Source organism: Cebus imitator, unplaced genomic scaffold (genome assembly GCF_001604975.1).
Source record: "Cebus imitator isolate Cc_AM_T3 unplaced genomic scaffold, Cebus_imitator-1.0 Scaffold809, whole genome shotgun sequence".
NCBI classification, from domain to species: domain Eukaryota; kingdom Metazoa; phylum Chordata; class Mammalia; order Primates; family Cebidae; genus Cebus; species Cebus imitator.
In genome coordinates, this window is record NW_016108124.1 from 201,113 (window position 1) to 213,054 (window position 11,942).

Genomic DNA, 11,942 nt, shown 5'->3' on the forward strand with positions numbered 1-11,942 from the left:
AGGCAAGTTAGAGGAGATGGATGAAGGATCATAGATTACTCTATAATGCTACTCTAGCATTGAAAGCAATAAGGACAGGTGCTGTGACTCACACTTATAATCCCAGCACTTTGTAAGGTCCAGGTGGGAGGATCACTTGAGCTCAGGAGCTCGAGACTAGCCTGGGTGAGCTAGCGAAACGCTGTCTCTACAAAAAAAAAAAAATTATTTAATTAGCTGGGCATGGTGGTGCACGTCTGTAGTCCCAGCTGCTCAGGAGGCCGAGGTGGTCCTCGAGGATTGCTTGGACCCAGGAATTTGAGGTTGCAGTAAGCTGTGATTGCCATCCCTGCACTCCAGCCTAGGTGACAGAATGGGACCCTGTCTCAAAAAAAAAAAAAAAGGAAGAAGAAAAAGAAGGTGACAGATGTAAGGGATAGAGGGTCTAATAAAGTAGGTGTTTTATTTTTTGGCTGGGGCGGGGCTTGATTTGTAGGGTTAGTTTTTTGCTCCCCACCCCCCAGCATATTTGAAGTTGAAGAAAAACTAATAAAGTGGTATAGATGTTTTGGATGATTAAGTTAGAAACAGGTTTCCTGTAGAATGGGCCAGGATTAATACAGTTGGAAGTGTCTAGTTTGTCTCTCCTGTCTCAGAAAATACAGATGGAAGTGTCTAATTTGTTTCTCCTGTCACAGAAAATACAGTTGAAAGTGTCTAATTTCTTTCTCCTAATCTAAGCATTTAGAATTAATAAATCATGGATATGAAGTAATTTTTCTGAGAAAAGAGGTTAAGGGCTGCCATCAAATCCAAACATGAGGCCATTTTTTTTTTCCTTGACTGAAGTTACATTGCTAGTTACTGGTACAGTAAAGGAAGACCACATTTTTCTACTGAACACCTGCTATTCTTAAGCCTTATATTGGGTATTTGAGTCCTTTATAAACTAAACCAGTTCAGTACCCTTCTCTATATGGTAATAACTATAAAATACTGACTTTAAATATATATTTCTCTGTTCTTTGTCAATAACTTCTCTGTTAAATAGTTGGCGTAATAGAGAGTAGTATGTGCTAAAGTCAGCACAGTGCTGTAATCAGCAACTAATACATGCTAATATTTCGCATACTCATTGATAGAGATTATTTTAACTGTGGATCATTCACATGTGATAATGTTAATGTATTATGGCAATGACTTTTAAAATCAGGTTGTTTTTCCTTACAGTGATGGCATTATTAGAGTGTTTACAGAATCAGAAGATCGAACAGCAAGTGCTGAAGAAATCAAGGCTTTTGAAAAAGAGCTCTCTCAGGCAACCATTGATTCTAAAACTGGTGATTTAGGGGACATCAATGCTGAGCAGCTTCCTGGGAGGGAACATCTTAATGAACCTGGTAAGTATTTTATTGTACCTAATAGAAAAAATTCTACCATATTTGCCTTTTGGAATAATGAAAAGAAGATAAATGTTTTGCTCTTGTTTTAGTGTTACTCTTACTGCTTGATACTGATTTTTGAGAATTTTTACTATTATACATAATCACTAGGAGAAACCATATTCTTGCCTCTGTCTCACAGTAGACTTTGAATTAAGCTTCTGATAAACAGGAATTAAAAAATAAATCTACCAGCACTTAGATCATTTACAGTAGGCACTCAGAAGGCACTCATTTAATGCTTTTTGGTTGATTGGATTCCTGGAGCGGGGTTGTGCAAACTGAATGTTAAAATGAGTTTAAATACAAAATTAGCCAGGTGTGATGGCATGCACCTGTAGTCCCAGCTATTTAGGAGACTGAGGTGGGAAGATGGTTTGAGCCCAGGTTCGAGCCCAGAATGTGGAGGCTGCAGTGAGCTGAGACCACACCGTTGCACTCCAGCCTGGGTTACAGAGTATGACTCTGTCTCAAACAAACAAAAGAAAAAAAGAGTTTAAATCAGGCATTATCTGTGTAATGAATTGGGAATGATTTGAGTTTGAAATCAGAGGACAGTAGTCATCTCAAATGAAATCTTGTGTTGGATATATCCCTTGACTGCAGTATTATACCAGTGCTTCTCAAAGCTTGATTCATGGACCTCTGGGGATTCTGAGATCCTATCAGCATGTCCATGAGGTCAAAACTAATTTTTATAATACTAGATATTTGACTTTTTTACATTGTGTTAACGTTTGCACATTGTGCTAACATTTACACTTATGGTACAAAAACATTGGTGGGTAAGACCACTGGTTCCTTCGTATGTAAATCAAGGCAGGGGCACTAAACCATTCTAGTAAGTTACTGTGTTCTTCACTTGCATGCAGTTGTAGTTTTTTTGAAAAAACCATTTACCATTAAACATGTCCTTGATGAGGCATTAATATTAAGAATTATCAATTTTATTACAATTTGACACATCTTTTTAAATATTCTGGGTGAGAAAACAGAAAATAGACATAAAGTAAATCAAAATACTGTGGTGTCTTGAAGAAAAGCATGTTTATAGTCTTTTGAGTTACAGCCTAAACTACCAGTTTTTTCAGCGAGTGCTATTTTTTGAAAATGAACAAATTGAGTATGTTCCTTTAAGGAAAATAACAGACAATATATGTTGCCAAAATAAAATTCAAGCTTTTGAGTGAAAATTGAAATTTAGGAAAAAGTATCTCCACCAGGATCTTAGTAGCTTCCCAGTTGTATTGATACCAGTGGTAATATTAACAAATGCATTTTTAAATATTGAATAATAAAATGTATAAATAAGCAGAAGATCTGCTTAAGTCATTGAACCATTATTTTCCATATGACCAGTATCTGATACCAACTCAGACATGGGTGAGAAATCCGTTCAAAGTGTAAGATAGATCAGTAGTAGATTTTAGTATAATAGGGCATGAGAAATTCATTAATGTGGTTTCAGATTGTATAGTATATAACCTTTAAAAAAACTAGTATTTCTGGCCTATCCATATTTTCTGAAAAGACTTGTCTTCTCTTTTCAACTGCCTACATGTGTTAGACTGGATATTCTTTATGTAGTCAACCAAAATAACAAATTGTGACAGATTAAGATGGGGTAGGTAGGGAGATTAAAGTATGATGGACTAGGCTAGAACTGGCATATATCACACCCATCCAGATTACACTGACCATTACTCAGTAATGTGACATCATGCGACTGCCTGATGCAAGGGGGCTAGATAATATAGTCTCTGGCTAGACAACTACAGCTGTATCCAATAGAAGAAGAGCATGATTCGTTGAAGGACGGATAGCTGCTTTCGCCACGAAAGGCCTTGTTGAAAACGTGACATTTGTGTAAAGTCCTTAAAGAGGCAGAGGAGCAAATACTGCCAATATCTGTGTGAAGAGTATCATAGACAGGATAAAAAGTCAGTGCAAAGGCTCTGTGGCTGAAGTTGGGAGATGAGGGGACAGTAGAAAGTAAGATGAAGGGAATAGTAGAAAGTAAGATCATATAGGATAGTGGGGGCAATTTATATGTGGTCTTGTACACTTCTTGAGGGTTTAGGCTTTTACCAAGTGAGATGAGAAGCATCGATGGGTTTCAAGCAGAAAAGTGTCAGTACCTACTTAAACCTTTGAAAAAATCTGAGGTTGCTGGGTGGAATATACACTGTTGGGGGCCAAGAGCACAGGTAAGAGGCCATTGAATCAATCCAATTGAGAAATGATGGTGGCTTGGACCAAGGGATGATGATGGAGATGTTAAGAAGACATAGTTTTCTAGATACATTTAAAAGAATGAGCTGATAGAAGTAGCTGTAGGGGGTGCCGAGAAGTAGGTGAAGGTGCTGTGGGGTTAAGAGAAAGAGGTAGCAGACTTTTCTATTTTTTGGCTTGAGCCACTGGATTAATGTAGAGCCATTTACCAAAATGAAATGTGTTAGGAGGATATATTCACTAATATTGTTTTATTTTTGATGGGCCAGTTCTTTCCTAGTAGAGTCATGTTTTGTCAACCTTCCCTTGATTAATAATATTTCATTTTAACTGTCACTTTCTTTTGGCCACTTTCTAGTAAAATTACATTTTTAAATCTTTTATTTAGTACAATTTTCTTTTAAAACAAAATCCATATTCTCTTATGTGTAAATTTTAATGTTAAGAAATTTCTATCTAAATGTTTTTCAATTTTACACTGCCATTCTACCTTTGATTCTTAAAATTTTTATTTTAAGGTACTAGAGAAGGACAGACTCGTCTAATCAGAGATGGGGAGAAAGTCGAAGCCTATCAGTGGAGTGTTAGTGAAGGGAGGTGGATAAAAATTGGTGATGTTGTTGGCTCATCTGGTGCTAATCAGCAAACATCTGGAAAAGTTTTATATGAAGGGAAAGTATGTCGACTTCTTTCTAATTACCATTATCTTAAATGATTAGGCAAATGAAAGGTTTGCTTTGCCCCATAGTGATAAAATGTCTTTGTTTTGACATTTAAAAATACATTACATTTTTCCCTGTCATGAAATTGGTATTTTAGAAGTATCTTCCCATGTAGAGAGAGCTGCATTTGATGGACAAATTAGCAAGTGTCTGTCGCTTAGTAGTTCCTTTAAAAAGCTGTTTCCAGCCATTTTGGATTGGGAGCTTCTGTGCCACCTTTCATCTAATGCCTTATGCCTGGCTATATTTATTTTGACAAGACATGAGGGACCCTGCAGGGCAGTGCTTAAAATGCCAGCATGTTTTGGTGAGTAGGGCACAGTAACAGCTGATAATTTTGGCCTTGATATCAACCAGTTGGAAACCCTCCTTTGGTCCTAGAATTAATATGTAGTTGTAATCCATCCTTCATCCTCACCCCCATCCCCTAGTGAAATACTAATTTTGCATCACATGCATATGGGGGCGATTAATCTTTATCTGCCAAAAAGGAAGATTTTACCACTGCACTTTAGAGAAAGTTTAAGTACTCTAATTTTGTTAAAATAAAGAACACATCTGTGTTGTATATGTCATTAATATATGTGAACAGATAAATTAATAAACATGTATCTCCTTTTTATATTCCTACTTTAGGAATTTGATTATGTTTTCTCAATTGATGTTAATGAAGGTGGACCATCATATAAATTGCCATATAATACTAGTGATGATCCCTGGTTAACTGCCTACAACTTCTTACAGAAGAATGATTTGAATCCCATGTTTCTGGATCAAGTGGCTAAATTTATTATTGATAACACAAAAGGTCAAATGTTGGGACCTGGGAATCCCAACTTTTCAGATCCATATACGGGTAAGTTAGTGTTTATATTAAGTCTTACGTAGTTCCATCCATGTTGATTTATTTTTTTGATGTTTTCAAACACTTGTGATTAGCTTTTTCAGTAAAGACAAACATTACAGCAGGGTTTTACTTCATATTCATATGTTTAAGCCTCAAATTATGTTGTAAATCTGTATTTTACAGAAATAATCATAAATTGTCTTTCAGAAATACAATCATACTATAATATAAACTAAATAATGAAATGTCAGTTATTTGAAACAAAAATAAACTTCTAAGTTCTTTTATATAGTGTTTCTTTTAAAACTATATATTTTGGCAAAATTTAGTAAATAATTCTTTTTTCAGATAAGGCTACATTGGTTAGTTGTGCCTCAGATCTAAGAGTGAACCCTGTGGGTAGTTTTAGTTTATATGTGGTGTGTATTCTACACATTCATTTTAAGTTAGTTGTTTGTAACATTGTATGCAATATCTCAGATGTTATAAATGCAGTTAGGTGCTCATACCAGTCTGTAAGTTATAATCCTGGTGGTACTAGTCCAAATTCTGGCTCCTAGGAAGTGGATTCTTAACCTAGTAACATTAACTTGAGTTCTGGAGACTGGTATATGGTATAGGAGGAATAAAATGCCTCCTCTAACTAATAGTTTTATATAGGTACTTTACCATTAATGTTTCCTCTTGTCATTTCTCATGCACGTTTTTCATGTGCTAGTGATCTTCCTTGTTTTACAAGAACCTCATATATATTCCTGTCTCAAATCCTTATGTAGATCCACCTTTTCTTCCCTGACAGGCACTCCACATTCCCAAATTATCTCCTCTCCTTCTACTTCAGAATTTCATTGCTCATTCATATAATAAAGTTAATGTTTCCTGCATGTTGATTTAAATAGAAGTATCAAAGTAACTCACTATTGACTTAAAGATGATCTAATCCTCCAAATACTTGCACTTGAAAAAAGAAAAAAAGAAGTGCTTAGTATCTGGAGATTTTTGTTGTTGAAATTTCAGACTACCGTTCAAAAGAGTGAACACATATTGTTGTACTGTGTATGTTATTTTGGGTGTGGGATACAGGAAAGGAATTAAACTAGCTGACTTTGTCTGGAAACCTCAGAACTACTTGGCTTGTTTTGCCCTTCCGAGACTCTTACTTTTATCTATCTGTCTGTCTGTCTATCTTTTTGAGATGGAGTCTCGCTCTGTCACCCAGGCTGGAGTGCAGTGGAGCTATCTTGGCTCACTGCAGCCTCTACCTCCCAGGTTAAAGCAATTCTCTGCCTCAGCCTCCTAAGTAGCTGGGATTACAGGTGCCTGCTACCACACCCAGCTAATTTTTTTTTTTTTTAGTAGAGATAGAGTTTCACCATCTTGGCTAGGCTGGTCTTGAACTCCTGACCTCGTGATCCACCTGCCTCGGCCCCCCAAAGTTCTGTGATTACAGGTGTGAGCCATTGTGCCTGGCCCCAAGACTCTATAAGCATCTTAGAAATTTTTTTTGTGTGTGTGGACAACCTGATTATTTCCCTAGAGGTGGTAACAAAACATAAGCACATATACCAGACATTCGTAAATGTATAAATGGAAATCTTTTTCCTTTGTAGTTTCCATCCCCTTTCTAATTCTCTTCTCCAGTAGGTTGTAAGGTTCAGTGAATATAAGCAATTTTGTTCCCTGCTAGATCCCCAGTACTGAGTCCATTGTTTGACACATGAATTAATGAACCTAGAGTTCTAAAAGATTAACATTTAGTGCCTGTGGTTTTGACAGCAACAACAACTGCAGGAATTCTAGTGAATTTGTATAGGAACAGGGACAGGAATTGATTGTATGTATATATATTTAGGGCAGATATGACCTGCAATTCTCTTTTGATATTTGAATTCAGTTTTAATATTTAAGTGCTGGGGCTAAGATACAATAAAGCATTAAAGTTAAGAAAACAAAACTTGGAAAATCATTAAAATTTCAGTTTTTTCCCAGCTATAATAAGACTTCTAACTGTAGTTTCTGATATTTCTGTCATGTGAAAGTTTTGCTCTTCTGTTTTTCTCCAGATATAGGTTCTTCTAATATAAGCATTATGCTGTTTGTAAAAATCAGAACTTTGCTTTTTCTTCGTTTTGCCTTGACAGGTGGTGGTCGTTATGTACCGGGCTCTTCAGGATCTTCTAATACACTACCCACAACAGATCCTTTTACAGGTGAGATGCAGTTTTGAGTCATATGTCTTTCTTCACTAAATGTGTAGCATCTTACATTATGTGGCTTTACATCTTGGAGATGTCATCCAGTAACTGATAATTACCTTATCTGTATTTCCAATTTTGATGGATCTCCTTTTCTTTAACTTCTGATTTTTGCTTTTTCCTGGAGTAGTTATGTAGATTTCCTCATGGCTTTTAAATAGCATATTATTAGAGTTCATTGTTTTTTCCAGGGGTCTTTCCCACCAGGAGAGCAGAGTAGTTAACAACATAGGTTTTAGAGTCAAACAAACCTTGTTTCGAAATTGGGCTCTACCACTTACTTGCTATGAGAAGTTAGCAAGTTACCTAACCTATCTGAGCCTATTTTTTTTATCTGTGAAATTAGATAATAGGGGAACCCACCAACCAAGACACAGCTGAGTGCTATCACACTGGTGAGATGGTACCAATCACGAGCAGAGAAGGAGCCATGTGAGTCCCTGATACTGGATGGAGCAGTGCAATCAAGAAACCCAGGCATATTTTGATATAACATGGAAGGAGACATTCCACCCAGCTACACAGGAATAGTCTTCCTAATCTAAGTTATTAATGTCCTTCTTGAAGCCCTTGAAGTGTTGGTGTGTCTCCTCAAAATGAATTTATTTACCAAGGTATGGATGCCTCAGCATCAACACTACTGGAAAAAGTTGCCAGAGTTGGACTTTAAGGCAGTTGAAGAAGTCTCTATGTTCAGAATGGCTTTGATATCTTGTATGATGCTGTTGCTGGATCTTCAGACAGAGTTCCTCGACAATCTCAGTTTGGGAAGAGATTCATAGCCTTTAGGTATCTATTGACCTTGCAGATTAGTACTGTGAGCTATAAAAATATAACCTACAATGAGCCATTGATTGGACAAATACCCAAGGTTAGGTCGGTGTCATGAAGTTGTGGATTGCTGTCAGTGAGCTTCCTTTTTCCTGTGAATGTATTGGTGGCCCAGATGCAAATGGTTATACCATGTGCATTGATAACCAGTAAATGAAAAGAATTAGCCATCACACTAAATGCTGTGATGGTCCAGTGGCTGTTAAGGAAGTCTTTGATAACATACTGTGATGTCAAAGGTAGTAAGCATCTGAAGAGTAGATAAAGATGGCTTTCTCTTTATTAGCAGTTCTGAAACAGTGATGCCCTGAAACTTACACCAAGTGAGAATCCAAATTACTTTGGCGGCTTTTTTTTGGAACAGAAAGAACATACCAAGCTTCAAGTAATAACAGCAAAATCAAGAAGTCTCCTGGGGCCATCATAACCAGAGCATATCTCACTGTTCCATAATGTCAGTAACTCAGAAGATGCAATGATTATGCAGATATGCAAGATAGTATGCACAGTGTCCAAGAGAATTAGGGTATCATTAGGATAATTGAATAAACTTTTATATAAATAGATAACAGCATCTACCATATCGAGGTATGAAAATAAAATAGCATCATATGTGTAAGTGTTAAGCAAAATGCCTGGAGTATATTTAAGCCATTGGTATATGTTAGTTATTGTTGAGGATGATGATGTTTTCCTAACTTTGTCAACAGCACTGGGGCCAAAAGACTTCCCTATTCGGCTACAACTTAAGGTCAATCTTAATTCATTTTTCTGTTCTTATTAATTTATGCAGTCCTTAAACTGCTAATGTTTATTAGAATGATCTGGGAATCTTGTTTAAATTACTTATCCCAGGGTTCTACTGCCAAGAGATTGTGATTCACTAGATTAGTGAGGAGGTTAAAACTATTCATGCTCTGATCTCCCACCCAAGGATTCTAATTAAATAAATGATCTTGGGTGTAGTTTGATCTTAGATTTTTTTTTTCCTTTTTTGTTTTACTTTTTTGAGACAGAGTTTTGCTCTTGTTGCCCAGGCTGGAGTGAAATGGTGCGATCTCAGCTCACCACAACCTCCACCTCCAGAGTTCAAGCCGTTCTCCTGCCTCAGCCTCCCAAGTAGCTGGGATTACAGGCATGCACCATCACACCCAGCTAATTTTGTATTTTTAGTAGAGAAGGGGTTTCACCATGTTGATCCGGCTGGTCTCAAACTCCTGAGCTCAGGTGATCCGCCTGCCTCGGCCTCCAAAAGTGCTGGGATTAAAGGTGTGAGCCACCATGCCTGGTAATCTTAAAGTTCCTTAAGTGTTTCTAAAGTGGAGCCAGTTTGGAGTACCCCTGGGTTATGGGTGAACTCTGGGAATCTGTGTATTGAATCTGATTCATTCAGTTGGACAGAGAACCATATTTAGAAAAGTGTGGACTGTATTTTACCCATTAACAGCTTAATGTCTTGGGCAAGTTATTCAACCTTCTGCTTCTAAAATATTGTGAATTATAATGGTATCTACATAATACTTTAATAAAGCTGATTAGCTGGCATATGGTTAAAATTCAGCAAATCCATTCTGTGTTCCTCATTTTAATTAATCTTACTTTTTTTTTGGTTTGTTTTGCTTTTTTAATTTTGTTTGGCTTTTCTGTATGTGTTGTACTGGTTATAACAACTCCTAGAGTATAAACTCAGAGAGGCTAGAAGAGTAGCTCAGTTTTCTTCTTCCCATAAAGGCTGATCCAGTTTTCTGAACATCTCCAAATCCTGCTGATTCTCTCTCTACACTTTTTATGTTTCCTTCTTTCTATTTTCAGTAAGACAGCCACAAGTATTATCTGTAATAAAATGTTTCTGGGCTGTTGTCATAGTATCTCTCTTACCTCAGTCTTTTCCAATTGTGTTATGTGTTAGTTAGTCCCACTCCTTTACTTTAACAGAATAGCATTCATATTTTGTTCTGCAAACTTTTATTTCTCTCCAATCCACTTGTATTTTTGTAATTTACTAAACTTCCATCATTATAATATATAAGGCATGTAATGTTTACTTTGTAGCCAACATTTACTGGGCACTTAAAACATGCCCAGGCACCGTTCTAAGCATTTTTCTGTATTCAATTTATGACATATTTATTATGTATATAATGATGCCATTGTGAAGTGTGCTTAACAATGGGAATAATTGAGTCTATTTAAAGAAGGAGCAGTTTGAACTTGATAATTTGCAGTCACCTTTGCTTACTAGAAGTATTACTGTATTGTAGGTGCTGGTCGTTACATACCAGGTTCTGCAGGTATGGGAACTACCATGGCTGGAGTTGATCCATTTACAGGTACATACTTTTTATTTATTTTTCTTTTTAGATTTTAAAAATTCATTGGAACTAATAATTAATAAAAAAAAGTAAGAAAATTTGTTTTAATTTTTGCTTGAGAACTTTTTATATAGTAAATCAAGATCAGACTTGTCTGGCATTTTTAGTTTTCTCCGAATTGTCTCATTACTACTATTAGAATCATCTGGGGAACTTTACAAACATACTTCAGCCTTATCCCCAGAAGTGCTTACTTGGTCTAATTCTGCTCTGAGTTAGGTGCTTGACAAAGGGTAGCTTTATAATCTTCCAGTGTGATTCTAATATGCATCCAGAATTCGAAACTACTGTTTTACTATAGTAAGTCTGCTTTCCTCACTACTCTTACAAAGTCTGTGTTTATTCTAATCTCTTCATTCTAACTTAATGTGTTGAGAATGTTATTCACTGGATTATACATTGTTCTCTTTAAGAAGACCCAGGAAAGTATTTGTTTCTGTGATTTAGGCCTGGAATAGCTACTGTTCTTCTGAGCAACTGATTTTTTTTTAATCCTTAGTTATCTAGTCTACAGTCTGACATACCTCACTTGTTCATTGAATATATGCTGGCATGTTTTCCTCTGTATTAGTTGCCAGAAAAACACAGAACTAAATTTGTGGTTCATCTCTTTTAAGTTTGACATATTTCTTGGCACATATTTTTTCTACATAAGTTTTATGTTCTATATAATTTATATAAGAGAAATTTAGTAACATATATGTTATTCAGCATCAAAATAAACACCCATAAACCCACCACTTAATAACTTAGCATATTTTTTATTAATTTTGAGATGAGATCTTATTTTGTTACCTAGGCTGAGCTCAAACTCCTGGGCTCATATGATCCTCCCACCTCTGCCTCCTGAGTAGTTGGGTTTACATGCGCATGCTACCATGTTCAGCACTTGGCATGTGATTTTGTAAGCTATTTTTTAATTGAAAAAGTAACATTGGTTAGCAATACTGAAGTATAACATAGTACTTGTAATTAAGATTATGGACTCTGGAGTAAGAATCTAGATTCAAATCTCAGTTCCACTACTTTTTATCTATTTGACCTTGAACAGGTTATTTGATGTGTCTGTGCTTTTGTTATTCTCATTTGCAAAGTTGAGAATATCTACCTTTTAGAATTGAGCTTAAAATTATAAAATTTATGTAAATAACTTTTTACCAAATTAATCCTTAGTAATTGCTAGCTGTACTTGTTAATAAAAGTTAACAGTGTTCCCTCTCATTTTCCAGAAGTTAGTTTTTTTTTTTTTTTTTTTTTTTTTT

The 11,942-nt window shown here is 36.0% G+C and overlaps 1 protein-coding gene across 1 annotated transcript in view; it reads left to right on the plus strand.

The window, feature by feature from the left end:
- PLAA (phospholipase A2 activating protein) overlaps positions 1-11,942 on the plus strand; it is a 43,079-nt gene that overhangs the window by 23,051 nt on the left and 8,086 nt on the right. The window contains exons 7-11 of the mRNA XM_017520167.2: positions 1,210-1,379; positions 4,172-4,329; positions 5,012-5,231; positions 7,364-7,432; positions 10,570-10,638. Of these exons, the coding sequence (XP_017375656.1) occupies positions 1,210-1,379; positions 4,172-4,329; positions 5,012-5,231; positions 7,364-7,432; positions 10,570-10,638 (686 nt within the window). The remainder of the gene's footprint in view (positions 1-1,209; positions 1,380-4,171; positions 4,330-5,011; positions 5,232-7,363; positions 7,433-10,569; positions 10,639-11,942) is intronic.